The sequence below is a fragment of the Oncorhynchus gorbuscha genome, unplaced genomic scaffold (assembly GCF_021184085.1).
Source record: "Oncorhynchus gorbuscha isolate QuinsamMale2020 ecotype Even-year unplaced genomic scaffold, OgorEven_v1.0 Un_scaffold_1061, whole genome shotgun sequence".
NCBI classification, from domain to species: domain Eukaryota; kingdom Metazoa; phylum Chordata; class Actinopteri; order Salmoniformes; family Salmonidae; genus Oncorhynchus; species Oncorhynchus gorbuscha.
The window spans coordinates 123,222-140,157 of NW_025745959.1; the positions used below are offsets into that span (position 1 = coordinate 123,222).

Consider the following 16,936-nt stretch of genomic DNA (forward strand, 5'->3'; position numbering starts at 1 on the left):
TCATTCCCTTTGAGCTCTGTGACTTTACCCTCCTATTCTACTGTTCTATATTCTGGTGTACTATCTATTCTACTGTTCTATATTCTGGTGTTCTATCTATTCTACCGTTCTAAATTCTGGTGTTCTATCTAATCTACTGTTCTATATTCTGGTGTTCTATCTATTCTACTGTTCTATATTCTGGTGTTCTATCTATTCTACCGTTCTAAATTCTGGTGTTCTATCTAATCTACTGTTCTATATTCTGGTGTTCTATCTATTCTACCGTTCTAAATTCTGGTGTTCTATCTAATCTACTGTTCTATATTCTGGTGTTCTATCTATTCCACAGTTCTATATTCTGGTGTTCTATCTATTCTACTGTTCTATACTCTGGTGTTCTATCTATTCTACTGTTCTATTCCATCATCCTCTACATTCTAGAGTTCCACCCACGTCCTTCTCTTTCTCACTGGCTGGTCAGGTGATCTTCAACAAGTGTCCAGGTTGTTTACCTCACATTCACTAACACACCCCTTCTCTCTTGTCAGTATCTCTGTCTCTCTCATGACCTAGGCTACACCCTACTGTTCACCGAAATGTTTGCGACAAAAACAGTCCCTCTGTCTCTTCCTATACTCTCACACCGTGTACGGTGGAATTCGGAGTAGGTAAGGGGGAGGGGCCTTCATTGCCCCCTATCTCACGGTTCCAGCGCAACACTCTTCTTCCTGCAGACAACATACACACTGCACGAGGCGCTTCGCTCACACACCAGCAGCACGTCGCCACAGCTGTAGCAGCGCTGCTCAGTCTCCGGGGGCTGTGGGAGATCCGAGCGAACAGGGAAGCAGGGCCCACGGGGAGTCGGGGACCCAGCAGTGTGAGGCTTGGCAGGAGTCAGGACATTCACACCGAGCGAACACCGGGGGGGAAACCGACACTGAGAGAGGAAGAAGGGAGGGAGGCACCTTCTGAAAAATACACACAACTCTCTCTTTCCTCCTAATTTCAAAACACTTCCGCGTTAAAATGGCTGACCGCGAGCAGGGCAGCAGCGACGGAGAGAGCTCGAGCACCGGGGGATCCGAGCGGCGGGAGAGCGGGGCCGCGAGGGGCTTCGCGCGCCAAGGAGCTCTGCGCCAGAAGAACGTGCACGAGGTCAAGGACCACAAGTTCATCGCGCGCTTCTTCAAGCAGCCCACGTTCTGCAGCCACTGCACGGACTTCATCTGGTTAGTGTGCGTGCGTGGGGGATGTGCGTGTGTGTGTGTGTGCGGCGCGTACAGGATACAGGTGATTCACTTGCTGCTGAATGACTTTAGCCAGGCAGAGAGAGACAGAGAGACGCATGAACAAGAGATATAAAACCCCACAGCCTCCATCAACCGAATGAAACATGGTTGTATAACCATTCATCCGCCATTGTTAGTGTCCTATATGCGGTCAGACCCACCAGAGACAGATAGTCTATCGACCATTCTACCGCATCACACACTGACTCCAGGTGGTTGGTGTGTGTGTGTGTGTGTGTGTGTGTGTGTGTGTGTGTGTGTGTGTGTGTGTGTGTGTGTGTGTGTGTGTGTGTGTGTGTGTGTGTGTGTGTGTGTGTGTGTGTGTGTGTGTCTGTGTCTGTGTCTGTGTCTGTGTGTGTCTGTGTCTGTGTGTGTGTGTGTGTCTGTCCATTCAAGGATGTTATGATCTGATTTATCTTCAGCACAAACTGAATGGGGGGGGGTCAGGGAGACAGGTGTTAGAGGGGGGTCAGGTAGACTGGTGGTTAGAGGGGGGTCAGGTAGACTGGTGGTTAGAGGGGGGGGTCAGGTAGACTGGTGTTAGAGGGGGGGTCAGGTAGACTGGTGGTTAGAGGGGGGGTCAGGTAGACTGGTGTTAGAGGGGGGGGGGTCAGGGAGACAGGTGTTAGAGGGGGGGTCAGGTAGACTGGTGGTTAGAGGGGGGTCAGGTAGACTGGTGGTTAGAGGGGGGGGTCAGGTAGACTGGTGTTAGAGGGGGGGGTCAGGGAGACAGGTGTTAGAGGGGGGGGGTCAGGTAGACTGGTGGTTAGAGGGGGGGTCAGGTAGACTGGTGTTAGAGGGGGGGGGTCAGGGAGACAGGTGTTAGAGGGGGGGGGGTCAGGTAGACTGGTGGTTAGAGGGGGGTCAGGTAGACTGGTGGTTAGAGGGGGGGTCAGGTAGACTGGTGTTAGAGGGGGGTCAGGGAGACAGGTGTTAGAGGGGGGGGGGTCAGGTAGACTGGTGGTTAGAGGGGGGGGGGTCAGGTAGACTGGTGTTAGAGGGGGGTCAGGGAGACAGGTGTTAGAGGGGGGTCAGGGAGACAGGTGTTAGAGGGGGGGGGGTCAGGAGACTGGTGTTAGAGGGGGGTCAGGTAGACTGGTGTTAGAGGGGGGGGTCAGGGAGACAGGTGTTAGAGGGGGGGGGTCAGGTAGACTGGTGGTTAGGGGGGGGGTCAGGTAGACTGGTGGTTAGAGGGGGGTCAGGTAGACTGGTGTTAGAGGGGGGGGGGGGTAGACTGGTGTTAGAGGGGGGGTCAGGGAGACTGGTGTTAGAGGGGGGGGTCAGGGAGACTGGTGTTAGGGGGGGGTCAGGTAGACTGGTGTTAGAGGGGGGTCAGGTAGACTGGTGTTAGAGGGGGTCAGGTAGACTGTTGGTTAGAGGGGGGTCAGGTAGACTGGTGTTAGAGGGGGGGGTCAGGTAGACTGGTGTTAGAGGGGGGGGTCAGGGAGACTGGTGTTAGGGGGGTCAGGTAGACTGGTGTTAGAGGGGGGGGTCAGGTAGACTGGTGTTAGAGGGGGGGGTCGGGGAGACTGGTGTTAGGGGGGTCAGGTAGACTGGTGGTTAGAGGGGGGTCAGGTAGACTGGTGGTTAGAGGGGGGGTCAGGTAGACTGGTGGTTAGAGGGGGGGTCAGGTAGACTGGTTGTTAGGGGGGGGGTAGACTGGTGTTAGGGGGGGGGGGTCAGGTAGACTGGTGTTAGAGGGGGGTCAGGTAGACTGGTGTTAGAGGGGGGGGTCAGGTAGACAGGTGTTAGAGGGGGGGTAGACTGGTGTTAGAGGGGGGTCAGGTAGACTGGTGTTAGGGGGGGGTCAGGTAGACTGGTGTTAGAGGGGGGGGGGTCAGGTAGACTGGTGGTTAGAGGGGGTCAGGTAGACAGGTGTTAGAGGGGGGGTCAGGTAGACTGGTGTTAGAGGGGGGTCAGGTAGACTGGTGTTAGGGGGGGTCAGGTAGACTGGTGTTAGAGGGGGGGGGGTAGACTGGTGTTAGGGGGGTCAGGTAGACTGGTGTTAGAGGGGGGGGTCAGGTAGACTGGTTGTTAGAGGGGGGTCAGGTAGACTGGTGGTTAGAGGGGGGGGGGGGGGTCAGGTAGACTGGTGTTAGAGGGGGGTCAGGTAGACTGGTGTTAGAGAGGGGGGGTCAGGGAGACTGGTGTTAGAGGGGGGTCAGGGAGACTGGTGTTAGGGGGGTCAGGTAGACTGGTGTTAGAGGGGGGGTCAGGTAGACTGGTGTTAGAGGGGGGGGTCAGGTAGACTGTTGGTTAGAGACTGGTGGGGGGGGGTCAGGTAGACTGGTGTTAGAGGGGGGGGTCAGGTAGACTGGTGTTAGGGGGGTCAGGTAGACTGGTGTTAGAGGGGGGTAGACTGGTGTTAGAGGGGGGGGTCAGGTAGACTGGTGGTTAGAGGGGGGTCAGGTAGACTGGTGGTAGACTGGTGTTAGAGGGGGGGGTCAGGTAGACTGGTGTTAGAGGGGGGGGTCAGGAGACTGGTGTTCAGGGAGACTGGTGTTAGGGGGGGGGGTCAGGTAGACTGGGTTAGGGGGGTCAGGTAGACTGGTGTTAGACTGGTGTTAGAGGGGGGGTCAGGTAGACTGGTGTTAGAGGGGGGGGTCAGGTAGACTGGTGTTAGAGGGGGGTCAGGTAGACTGGTGTTAGAGGGGGGTCAGGTAGACTGGTAGAGGGGGGTTAGACTGGGGGGGGGTAGACTGGTGTTAGGGGGTCAGGTAGACTGGTGTTAGGGGGGGGGGGGGTAGACTGGTTGTTAGGGGGGACTGGTGTTAGGGGGGTCAGGTAGACTGGTGTTAGAGGGGGGGGTCAGGTAGACTGGTGTTAGAGGGGGGGGTAGACAGGTGTTAGAGGGGGGGGTAGACTGGTGTTAGAGGGGGGTCAGGTAGACTGGTGTTAGGGGGGGTCAGGTAGACTGGTGTTAGGGGGGGGGTCAGGTAGACTGGTGTTAGAGGGGGGTCAGGTAGACAGGTAGAGGGGGGTTAGAGAGGGGGGGGTCAGGTAGACTGGGTTAGAGGGGGGTTAGACTGGTGGGGGGTCAGGTAGACTGGTGTTAGAGGGGGGGGTAGACTGGGTGGTGGGGGGGGTAGGGGTCAGGTAGACTGGTGTTAGAGGGGGTCAGGTAGACTGGTGTTAGAGGGGGGTCAGGTAGACTGGTGTTAGGGGGGTCAGGTAGACTGGTGTTAGGGGGGGGTAGACTGGTGGGGGGGTCAGGTAGACTGGTTGTTTAGACTGGTGTTAGGGGGGTCAGGTAGACTGGTTGTTAGAGGGGGGTCAGGTAGACTGGTGTTAGGGGGTCAGGTAGACTGGTGTTAGAGGGGGGTAGACTGGTGTTAGAGGGGGGGTCAGGTAGACTGGTGGTTAGAGGGGGGGTCAGGTAGACAGGTGCTAGGGGGGGTCAGGTAGACTGGTGTTAGAGGGGGGTCAGGTAGACTGGTGGTTAGAGGGGGGTCAGGTAGACTGGTGGTTAGAGGGGGGGTCAGGTAGACTGGTGTTAGGGGGGTCAGGTAGACTGGTGTTAGAGGGGGGGGTCAGGTAGACAGGTCTTAGAGGGGGGGGGTCAGGTAGACTGGTGTTAGAGGGGGGTCAGGTAGACTGGTGTTAGAGGGGGGTCAGGTAGACAGGTGTTAGAGGGGGGGGTCAGGTAGACTGGTGGTTAGAGGGGGGGTCAGGTAGACTGGTGGTTAGGGAGGGGGGTCAGGTAGACTGGTGGTTAGAGGGGGGTCAGGTAGACTGGTGGTTAGGGGGGGGTCAGGTAGACTGGTGGTTAGAGGGGGGTCAGGTAGACTGGTGGTTAGGGGGGTCAGGTAGACTGGTGGTTAGAGGGGGGGTCAGGTAGACTGGTGGTTAGAGGGGGGGTCAGGTAGACTGGTGGTTAGAGGGGGTCAGGTAGACTGGTGGTTAGAGGGGGGGTCAGGTAGACTGGTGGTTAGAGAGGGGGGTCAGGTAGACTGGTGGTTAGAGGGGGGTCAGGTAGACTGGTGGTTAGAGGGGGGTCAGGTAGACTGGTGGTTAGAGGGGGTCAGGTAGACTGGTGGTTAGAGGGGGGTCAGGTAGACTGGTTGTTAGAGGGGGGGTCAGGTATACTGGTGGTTAGGGGGGTCAGGTAGACTGGTGGTTAGAGGGGGGGGGGTCAGGTAGACTGGTGGTTAGAGGGGGGGGTCAGGTAGACTGGTGGTTAGAGGGGGGTCAGGTAGACTGGTGGTTAGAGGGGGTCAGGGAGACTGGTGGTTTGAGGGGGTCAGGGAGACTGGTGGTTTGAGGGGGGGTCAGGGAGACTGGTGGTTTGAGGGGGAGGGTCAGGGAGACTGGTGGTTAGAGGGGGAACACAGTGAACTGTGTTTTTGTCTGTTGTTTTGTCAGTAATGTGGATGTTCGGTGTGTTTGAACCCCCGGGAAGAGCAGCCAATGAGGATCCCTAATAAATACAACCACAATTCCAACCTTAGAAAGCCGTGTTGTAGTGAGGACATTCCTTCATCAGAGTCCATAATAAACCTCATGTTCCATTTCTCTTCACAGGGGCTTCGGGAAGCAAGGTTTCCAGTGTCAAGGTAGGACTTCCTGTTGGCCTACTATAGTAGTCTATATATAGGACTTCCTGTTGGCCTACTATAGTAGTCTATATATAGGACTTCCTGTTGGCCTACTATAGTAGTCTATATATAGGACTTCCTGTTGGCCTACTATAGTAGTCTATATATAGGACTTCCTGTTGGCCTACTATAGTAGTCTATATATAGGACTTCCTGTTGGCCTACTATAGTAGTCTATATATAGGACTTCCTGTTGGCCTACTATAGTAGTCTATATATATATAGGACTTCCTGTTGGCCTACTATAGTAGTCTATATATATATAGGACTTCCTGTTGGCCTACTATAGTAGTCTATATATAGGACTTCCTGTTGGCCTACTATAGTAGTCTATATATAGGACTTCCTGTTGGCCTACTATAGTAGTCTATATATAGGACTTCCTGTTGGCCTACTATAGTAGTCTATATATAGGACTTCCTGTTGGCCTACTATAGTAGTCTATATATAGGACTTCCTGTTGGCCTACTATAGTAGTCTATATATAGGACTTCCTGTTGGCCTACTATAGTAGTCTATATATAGGACTTCCTGTTGGCCTACTATAGTAGTCTATATATAGGACTTCCTGTTGGTCTACTATAGTAGTCTATATATAGGACTTCCTGTTGGCCTACTATAGTGGTCTATATATAGGACTTCCTGTTGGCCTACTATAGTAGTCTATATATAGGACTTATCTACGGGCCTATTGGCCTACTATAGTAGTCTATATATAGGACTTCCTGTTGGCCTACTATAGTAGTCTATATATAGGACTTATCTACGGGCCTATTGGCCTACTACAGTAGTCTATATATAGGACTTCCTGTTGGCCCACTATAGTAGTCTATTTATAGGACTTCCTGTTGGTCTACTATAGTAGTCTATATATAGGACTTCCTGTTGGCCTACTATAGTGGTCTATATATAGGACTTCCTGTTGGCCTACTATAGTAGTCTATATATATATAGGACTTCCTGTTGGCCTACTATAGTAGTCTATATATAGGACTTCCTGTTGGCCTACTATAGTAGTCTATATATAGGACTTCCTGTTGGCCTACTATAGTAGTCTATATATAGGACTTCCTGTTGGCCTACTATAGTAGTCTATATATAGGACTTCCTGTTGGCCTACTATAGTAGTCTATATATAGGACTTCCTGTTGGCCTACTATAGTAGTCTATATATAGGACTTCCTGTTGGCCTACTATAGTAGTCTATATATAGGACTTCCTGTTGGCCTACTATAGTAGTCTATATATATATAGGACTTCCTGTTGGCCTACTATAGTAGTCTATATATAGGACTTCCTGTTGGCCTACTATAGTAGTCTATATATATGACTTCCTGTTGGTCTACTATAGTAGTCTATATATAGGACTTCCTGTTGGCCTACTATAGTAGTCTATATATAGGACTTATCTACGGGCCTACTATAGTAGTCTATATATAGGACTTATCTACGGGCCTACTATAGTAGTCTATATATAGGACTTCCTGTTGGCCTACTATAGTAGTCTATATATAGGACTTCCTGTTGGCCCACTATAGTAGTCTATATATAGGACTTCCTGTTGGCCTACTATAGTAGTCTATATATAGGACTTCCTGTTGGCCTACTATAGTAGTCTATATATAGGACTTCCTGTTGGCCCACTATAGTAGTCTATATATAGGACTTCCTGTTGGCCTACTATAGTAGTCTATATATAGGACTTCCTGTTGGCCTACTATAGTAGTCTATATATAGGACTTCCTGTTGGCCTACTATAGTAGTCTATATATAGGACTTCCTGTTGGCCTACTATAGTAGTCTATATATAGGACTTCCTGTTGGCCTACTATAGTAGTCTATATATAGGACTTCCTGTTGGCCTACTATAGTAGTCTATATATAGGACTTATCTACGGGCCTACTATAGTAGTCTATATATTGTAGTAGGTTACTATAGCAGCCTATATGCTGTAGTAGGTTACTATAGCAGCCTATATATTGTAGTAGGTTACTATAGCAGCCTATATATTGTAGTAGGTTACTATGGCAGCCTATATATTGTAGTAGGTTACTATGGCAGCCTATATATTGTAGTAGGTTACTATAGCAGCTTATATATTGTAGTAGGTTACTATAGCAGCTTATATATTGTAGTAGGTTACTATAGCAGCCTATATATTGTAGTAGGTTACTATAGCAGCCTATATATTGTAGTAGGTTACTATAGCAGCCTATATGTTGTAGTAGGTTACTATAGCAGCCTATATGTTGTAGTAGGTTACTATAGCAACCTATATGTTGTATTAGGTTCCGTTGTCACGGGGAGGAGTGATCCCAGTCATTATTTATAGCAGGGATGGGCAACTTTGATTTAGGTGGGGATGGGGGTCTGCTCATCGTGGTGGGGGTGGGGGTCTGCTCGTCGTGTTGGGGGTGGGGGTCTGCTCGTCGTGTTGGGGGTGGGGTCTGCTCATCGTGTTGGGGGTGGGGGTCTGCTCATAGTGTTGGGGGTGGGGTCTGCTCGTCGTGTTGGGGGTGGGGGTCTGCTCGTCGTGTTGGGGGTGGGGGTCTGCTCGTCGTGTTGGGGGTGGGGTCTGCTCATCGTGGTGGGGGTGGGGGTCTGCTCATCGTGTTGGGGGTCTGCTCGTCGTGTTGGGGTGGGGGTCTGCTCATCGTGGTGGGGGGGGGGTCTGCTCATCGTGGTGGGGGTGGGGGTCTGCTCGTTGTGTTGGGGGTGGGGGTCTGCTCATCGTAGTGGGGGTGGGGGTCTGCTCATCGTGGTGGGGGTGGGGGTCTGCTCATTGTGGTGGGGGTGGGGGTCTGCTCATTGTGGTGGGGGTGGGGGTCTGCTCATCATGTTGGGGGTGGGGGTCTGCTCATCGTGGTGGGGGTGGGGGTCTGCTCATCGTGCTGGGGGTGGGGGTCTGCTCGTCGTGGTGGGGTTTGGGGTCTGCTCGTCGTGTTGGGGGTGGGGGTCTGCTCATCGTGGTGGGGGTCTGCTCGTCGTGTTGGGGTGGGGGTCCACTCATCGTGGTGGGGTGGGGGTCTGCTCATTGTGGTGGGGGTGGGGGTGGGGGTCTGCTCATCGTGGTGGGGGTGGGGGTCTGCTCGTCGTGTTGGGGGTGGGGGTCTGCTCATCGTGTTGGGGGTGGGGGTCTGCTCGTTGTGTTGAGGGTGGGGGTCTGCTCGTCGTGTTGGGGTGGGGGTCTGCTCATCGTGGTGGGGGTGGGGGTCTGCTCATCGTGGTGGGGTTGGGGGTCTGCTCGTCGTGGTGGGGTTGGGGTCTGCTCGTCGTGTTGGGGGTGGGGGTCTGCTCATCGTGGTGGGGGTCTGCTCGTCGAGTTGGGGGTGGGGGTCCACTCATCGTGGTGGGGTGGGGGTCTGCTCATTGTGGTGGGGGGGGGGGTCTGCTCATCGTGGTGGGGGTCTGCTCATCGTGGTGGGGGTGGGGGTCTGCTCGTCGTGTTGGGGGTGGGGGTCTGCTCATCGTGTTGGGGGTGGGGGTCTGCTCGTTGTGTTGAGGGTGGGGGTCTGCTCATCGTGGTGGGGGTGGGGGTCTGCTCGTTGTGTTGAGTGTGGGGGTCTGCTCATCGTGTTGGGGGTGGGGGTCTGCTCGTCGTGTTGGGGGTGGGGGTCTGCTCATCGTGGTGGGGGTGGGGGTCTGCTCGTCATGGTGGGGGTCTGCTCATCGTGGTGGGGGTCTGCTCATTGTGGTGGGGGTGGGGGTGGGGGTCTGCTCATCGTGGTGGGGGTGGGGGTCTGCTCATCGTGGTGGGGGTGGGGGTCTGCTCGTCGTGTTGGGGGTGGGGTCCACTCATCGTGGTGGGGTGGGGGTCTGCTCATTGTGGTGGGGGTGGGGGTCTGCTCATCGTGGTGGGGGTCTGCTCATCGTGGTGGGGGTGGGGGTCTGCTCGTCGTGTTGGGGGTGGGGGTCTGCTCATCGTGTTGGGGGTGGGGGTCTGCTCGTCGTGTTGGGGTGGGGGTCCACTCATCGTGGTGGGGTGGGGGTCTGCTCATTGTGGTGGGGGTGGGGGTCTGCTCATCGTGGTGGGGGTCTGCTCATCGTGGTGGGGGTGGGGGTCTGCTCGTCGTGTTGGGGGTGGGGGTCTGCTCGTCGTGTTGGGGGTGGGGGTCTGCTCGTTGTGTTGAGGGTGGGGGTCTGCTCATCGTGTTGGGGGTGGGGGTCTGCTCGTCGTGTTGGGGGTGGGGGTCTGCTCATCGTGGTGGGGGTGGGGGTCTGCTCGTCATGGTGGGGGTCTGCTCATCGTGGTGGGGGTGGGGGTCTGCTCGTCGTGTTGGGGGTGGGGGTCTGCTCATCGTGGTGGGGGTCTGCTCGTCGTGTTGGGGTGGGGGTCTGCTCGTCGTGTTGGGGGTGGGGGTCTGCTCATCGTGGTGGGGGTCTGCTCATAGTGGTGGGGGTCTGCTCGTCGTGTTGGGGGTGGGGGTCTGCTCATCGTGGTGGGGGTCTGCTCGTCGTGTTGGGGTGGGGGTCTGCTCGTCGTGTTGGGGGTGGGGGTCTGCTCATCGTGGTGGGGGTCTGCTCGTCGTGTTGGGGTGGGGGTCTGCTCATCGTGGTGGGGGTCTGCTCATCGTGGTGGGGGTCTGCTCATCGTGGTGGGGGTCTGCTCATCGTGGTGGGGGTCTGCTCATCGTGGTGGGGGTGGGGGTCTGCTCGTCGTGGTGGGGGTGGGGGTCTGCTCATCGTGGTGGGGGTGGGGGTCTGCTCATCGTGGTGGGGGCGGGGGTCTGCTCATCGAGGTGGGGGTCTGCTCGTCGTGGTGGGGGTCTGCTCATCGTGGTGGGGGTCTGCTCGTCGTGGTGGGGGTGGGGGTCTGCACATCGTGGTGGGGGTGGGGGTCTGCTCATCGTGGTGGGGGTCTGCTCATCGTGGTGGGGGTCTGCTCGTGGGGGTGGGGGTCTGCTCATCGTGGTGGGGGTCTGCTCATCGTTGTGGGGGTCTGTTCGTCGTGGTGGCAGTGGGGGTCTGCTCGTCGTGGTGGGGGTCTGTTCGTCGTGGTGGGGGTGGGGGTCTGCTCGTCGTGTTGGGGGTGGGGGTCTGCTCGTCGTGGTGGGGGTCTGCTCATAGTGGTGGGGATCTGCTCATAGTGGTGGGGGTGGGGGCCTGCTCATAGTGGTGGGGGTCTGCTCATCGTGGTGCGGGTCTGCTCATCGTGGTGGGGGTGGGGGTCTGCTCATTGTGTTGGTGGTGGGGGTCTGCTCATCGTGGTGGGGGTCTGCTCATCGTGGTGGGGGTCTGCTCATAGTGGTGGGGGTCTGCTCATCGTGGTGGGGGTCTGCTCATAGTGGTGGGGGTCTGCTCATCGTGTTGGGGTCTGCTCATAGTGGTGGGGGTCTGCTCATAGTGGTGGGGGTCTGCTCATCGTGGTGGGGGTCTGCTCATCGTGGTGGGGGTCTGCTCATCGTGGTGGAGGTCTGCTCATAGTGGTGGGGGTCTGCTCGTCGTGGTGGGGGTCTGCTCATAGTGGTGGGGGTCTGCTCATAGTGGTGGGGGTCTGCTCATCGTGGTGGGGGTCTGCTCATCGTGGTGGGCGTCTGCTCATCGTGGTGGGGGTCTGCTCATCGTGGTGGGGGTCTGCTCATCGTGGTGAGGGTGGGGGTCTGCTCATCGTGGTGGCGGTGGGGGTCTGCTCATCGTGGTGGGGGACTGCTCATCGTGGTGGGGGTCTGCTCATAGTGGTGGGGGTCTGCTCATAGTGGTGGGGGTCTGCTCATAGTGGTGGGGGTCTGCTCATAGTGGTGGGGGTCTGCTCATCGTGGTGGGGGTGGGGGTCTGCTCATCGTGGTGGGGGTCTGCTCATCGTGGTGGGGGTCTGCTCATCGTGGTGGGGGTCTGCTCATAGTGGTGGGGTCTGCTCATAGTGGTGGGGGTCTGCTCATAGTGGTGGGGGTCTGCTCATCGTGGTGGGGGTCTGCTCATAGTGGTGGGGGTGGGGGTCTGCTCATAGTGGTGGGGGTCTGCTCATCGTGGTGGGGGTCTGCTCGTCGTGGTGGGGGTCTGCTCATATTGGTGGGGGTCTCGTGGTGGGGGTCTGCTCATCGTGGTGGGGGTCTGCTCATCGTGGTGGGGGTCTGCTCATCGTGGTGGGGGTCTGCTCATATTGGTGGGGGTCTGCTCATATTGGTGGGGGTCTGCTCATATTGGTGGGGGTCTGCTCATAGTGGTGGGGGTCTGCTCATAGTGGTGGGGGTCTGCTCATAGTGGTGGGGGGTCTGCTCATAGTGGTGGGGGTCTGCTCATAGTGGTGGGGGTCTGCTCATAGTGGTGGGGGTCTGCTCATAGTGGTGGGGGTCTGCTCATAGTGGTGGGGTTCTGCTCGTCGTGGTGGGGGTCATAGTGGTGGGGGTCATAGTGGTGGGGGTCTGCTCATAGTGGTGGGGGTCTGCTCATAGTGGTGGGGGTCTGCTCGTCGTGGTGGGGTCTGCTCGTCGTGGTGGGGGGTCATAGTGGTGGGGGTCATAGTGGTGGGGGTCATAGTGGTGGGGGTCTGCTCATAGTGGTGGGGGTCTGCTCATAGTGGTGGGGGTCTGCTCATATTGGTGGGGGTCTGCTCATAGTGGTGGGGGTGGGGGTCTGCTCATCGTGGTGGGGGTCTGCTCATCGTGGTGGGGGGTCTGCTCATCGTGGTGGGGGTCTGCTCATCGTGTTGGGGGTGGGGGGTCTGCTCATAGTGGTGGGGGTCTGCTCATAGTGGTGGGGGTCTGCTCATAGTGGTGGGGGTCTGCTCATCGTGGTGGGGGTCTGCTCATAGTGGTGGGGGTCTGCTCATCGTGGTGGGGGTCATAGTGGTGGGGGTCATAGTGGTGGGGGTCTGCTCATGGTGGGGGTTGGGGGTGGGGGTCTGCTCATAGTGGTGGGGGTCTGCTCATAGTGGTGGGGGTCTGCTCATAGTGGTGGGCTCATCGTGGTGGGAGGCTCATCGTGGTGGGGGTCTGCTCATCGTGGTGGGGGTCTGTCATAGTGGTGGGGGCTCATAGTGGTGGGGGTCTGCTCATAGTGGTGGGGGTCTGCTCATAGTGGTGGGGGTCTGCTCATAGTGGTGGGGGTCTGCATAGTGGTGGGGGTCATAGTGGTGGGGGTCTGCTCATAGTGGTGGGGGTCTGCTCATAGTGGTGGGGGTCTGCTCATAGTGGTGGGGTCTGCTCATAGTGGTGGGGGTCTGCTCATAGTGTTGGGGGTCTGCTCATAGTGGTGGGGGTCATAGTGGTGGGGGTCTGCTCATAGTGGTGGGGGTCTGCTCATAGTGGTGGGGGTCTGCTCATAGTGGTGGGGGTCTGCTCATCGTGGTGGGGGTCTGCTCATCGTGGTGGGGGTCTGCTCATAGTGGTGGGGGTCTGCTCATAGTGGTGGGGGTGGGGGTCTGCTCATAGTGGTGGGGGTCATAGTGGTGGGGGTCTGCTCATAGTGGTGGGGGTCTGCTCATAGTGGTGGGGGTCTGCTCATAGTGGTGGGGGTCTGCTCATAGTGGTGGGGGTCTGCTCATAGTGGTGGGGGTCTGCTCATCGTGGTGGGGGTCTGCTCATAGTGGTGGGGGTCTGCTCATAGTGGTGGGGGTCTGCTCATAGTGGTGGGGGTCTGCTCATCGTGGTGGGGGTCTGCTCATCGTGGTGGGGGTCTGCTCATAGTGGTGGGGGTCTGCTCATCGTGGTGGGGGTCTGCTCATAGTGGTGGGGGTCTGCTCATAGTGGTGGGGGTCTGCTCATAGTGGTGGGGGTCTGCTCATAGTGGTGGGGGTCTGTGGTGGGGGTCTGCTCATAGTGGTGGGGGTCTGCTCATCGTGGTGGGGGTCTGCTCATAGTGGTGGGGGTCTGCTCATAGTGGTCCACATCCATAACTCCTCGTGACAGCAGAGATCATTTGTGGGGTGGAGAGAAAATGTTTCAGTTTAAAGCATGTTTGCTGCAGTGGTACACTCCACTGTGGGGTGGAGAGAAAATGTTTCAGTTTAAAGCATGTTTGCTGCAGTGGTACACTCCACTGTGGGGTGGAGAGAAAATGTTTCAGTATAAAGCATGTTTGCTGCAGCGGTACACTCCACTGGGTGGACAGAAATGTTTATTTCTGATATGATATCTGAGTGACTAACAAAATCAATATGGCCGCCCCCCTGGTCGGTAATTAGACCATGTTGCTAAGTTGAGATAGCTGGCTACCTAACTAATTTAGGGGCCCTGATTTCTAGAGATTGCATCATCAGTCTGTGTGTGTGTGTGTGTGTCAGGTGTAGACTGTATGAGCAGTCAAACAGTACTATGAGGTAAGAAGCAGCAGGCTGCAGAGATGATACCAGTGTCTAGTCAGAACGTAAAACAGACAGAGATGATACCAGTGTCTAGTCAGAACGTACAACAGAGATGATACCAGTGTCTAGTCAGAACGTACAACAGAGATGATACCAGTGTCTAGTCAGAACGTACAACAGACAGAGATGATACCAGTGTCTAGTCAGAACGTACAACAGAGATGATACCAGTGTCTAGTCAGAACGTACAACAGACAGAGATGATACCAGTGTCTAGTCAGAACGTACAACAGACAGAGATGATACCAGTGTCTAGTCAGAACGTACAACAGACAGAGATGATACCAGTGTCTAGTCAGAACGTACAACAGAGATGATACCAGTGTCTAGTCAGAACGTACAACAGAGATGATACCAGTGTCTAGTCAGAACGTACAACAGACAGAGATGATACCAGTGTCTAGTCAGAACGTACAACAGACAGAGATGATACCAGTGTCTAGTCAGAACGTACAACAGACAGAGATGATACCAGTGTCTAGTCAGAACGTACAACAGAGATGATACCAGTGTCTAGTCAGAACGTACAACAGACAGAGATGATACCAGTGTCTAGTCAGAACGTACAACAGAGATGATACCAGTGTCTAGTCAGAACGTACAACAGACAGAGATGATACCAGTGTCTAGTCAGAACGTACAACAGACAGAGATGATACCAGTGTCTAGTCAGAACGTACAACAGACAGAGATGATACCAGTGTCTAGTCAGAACGTACAGCAGAGATGATACCAGTGTCTAGTCAGAACGTACAACAGAGATGATACCAGTGTCTAGTCAGAACGTACAACAGAGATGATACCAGTGTCTAGTCAGAACGTACAACAGACAGAGATGATACCAGTGTCTAGTCAGAACGTACAACAGACAGAGATGATACCAGTGTCTAGTCAGAACGTACAACAGACAGAGATGATACCAGTGTCTAGTCAGAACGTACAACAGAGATGATACCCGTGTCTAGTCAGAACGTACAACAGAGATGATACCCGTGTCTAGTCAGAACGTACAACAGAGATGATACCAGTGTCTAGTCAGAACGTACAACAGACAGAGATGATACCAGTGTCTAGTCAGAACGTACAACAGAGAGAGATGATACCAGTGTCTAGTCAGAACGTACAACAGAGATGATACCAGTGTCTAGTCAGAACGTACAACAGACAGAGATGATACCAGTGTCTAGTCAGAACGTACAACAGAGATGATACCAGTGTCTAGTCAGAACGTACAACAGACAGAGATGATACCAGTGTCTAGTCAGAACGTACAACAGAGATGATACCAGTGTCTAGTCAGAACGTACAACAGAGATGATACCAGTGTCTAGTCAGAGCGTACAACAGACAGAGATGATACCAGTGTCTAGTCAGAACGTACAACAGAGATGATACCAGTGTCTAGTCAGAACGTACAACAGACAGAGATGATACCAGTGTCTAGTCAGAACGTACAACAGACAGAGATGATACCAGTGTCTAGTCAGAACGTACAACAGACAGAGATGATACCAGTGTCTAGTCAGAACGTACAACAGAGATGATACCAGTGTCTAGTCAGAACGTACAACAGAGATGATACCAGTGTCTAGTCAGAACGTACAACAGACAGAGATGATACCAGTGTCTAGTCAGAACGTACAACAGAGATGATACCAGTGTCTAGTCAGAACGTACAACAGAGATGATACCAGTGTCTAGTCAGAACGTACAACAGAGATGATACCAGTGTCTAGTCAGAACGTACAACAGACAGAGATGATACCAGTGTCTAGTCAGAACGTACAACAGAGATGATACCAGTGTCTAGTCAGAACGTACAACAGACAGAGATGATACCAGTGTCTAGTCAGAGCGTACAACAGAGATGATACCAGTGTCTAGTCAGAACGTACAACAGACAGAGATGATACCAGTGTCTAGTCAGAACGTACAACAGACAGAGATGATACCAGTGTCTAGTCAGAACGTACAACAGACAGAGATGATACCAGTGTCTAGTCAGAACGTACAACAGACAGAGATGATACCAGTGTCTAGTCAGAACGTACAACAGAGATGATACCAGTGTCTAGTCAGAACGTACAACAGACAGAGATGATACCAGTGTCTAGTCAGAACGTACAACAGAGAGATGATACCAGTGTCTAGTCAGAACGTACAACAGAGAGAGATGATACCAGTGTCTAGTCAGAACGTACAACAGACAGAGATGATACCAGTGTCTAGTCAGAACGTACAACAGACAGAGATGATACCAGTGTCTAGTCAGAACATACAACAGAGATGATACCAGTGTCTAGTCAGAACTTACAACAGAGATGATACCAGTGTCTAGTCAGAACGTACAACAGAGATGATACCAGTGTCTAGTCAGAACGTACAACAGAGAGAGATGATACCAGTGTCTAGTCAGAACGTACAACAGACAGAGATGATACCAGTGTCTAGTCAGAACGTACAACAGAGATGATACCAGTGTCTAGTCAGAACGTACAACAGAGAGAGATGATACCAGTGTCTAGTCAGAACGTACAACAGACAGAGATGATACCAGTGTCTAGTCAGAACGTACAACAGACAGAGATGATACCAGTGTCTAGTCAGAACATACAACAGAGATGATACCAGTGTCTAGTCAGAACGTACAACAGACAGAGATGATACCAGTGTCTAGTCAGAACGTACAACAGAGATGATACCAGTGTCTAGTCAGAACGTACAACAGAGATGATACCAGTGTCTAGTCAGAACGTACAACAGA

At 54.0% G+C, this 16,936-nt stretch overlaps 1 protein-coding gene across 1 annotated transcript in view; it reads left to right on the forward strand.

Annotated features, from left to right (window-relative positions):
* Positions 1-620: 620 nt before the first annotated feature.
* The window catches only part of LOC124021143 (protein kinase C beta type-like), a gene marked incomplete at its 3' end in the record, with an annotated part of 92,384 nt that continues 76,068 nt past the window's right edge, over positions 621-16,936 (forward strand). The window contains 2 exon segments of the mRNA XM_046336486.1: positions 621-1,214; positions 5,796-5,827. Of these exon segments, the coding sequence (XP_046192442.1) occupies positions 1,012-1,214; positions 5,796-5,827 (235 nt within the window).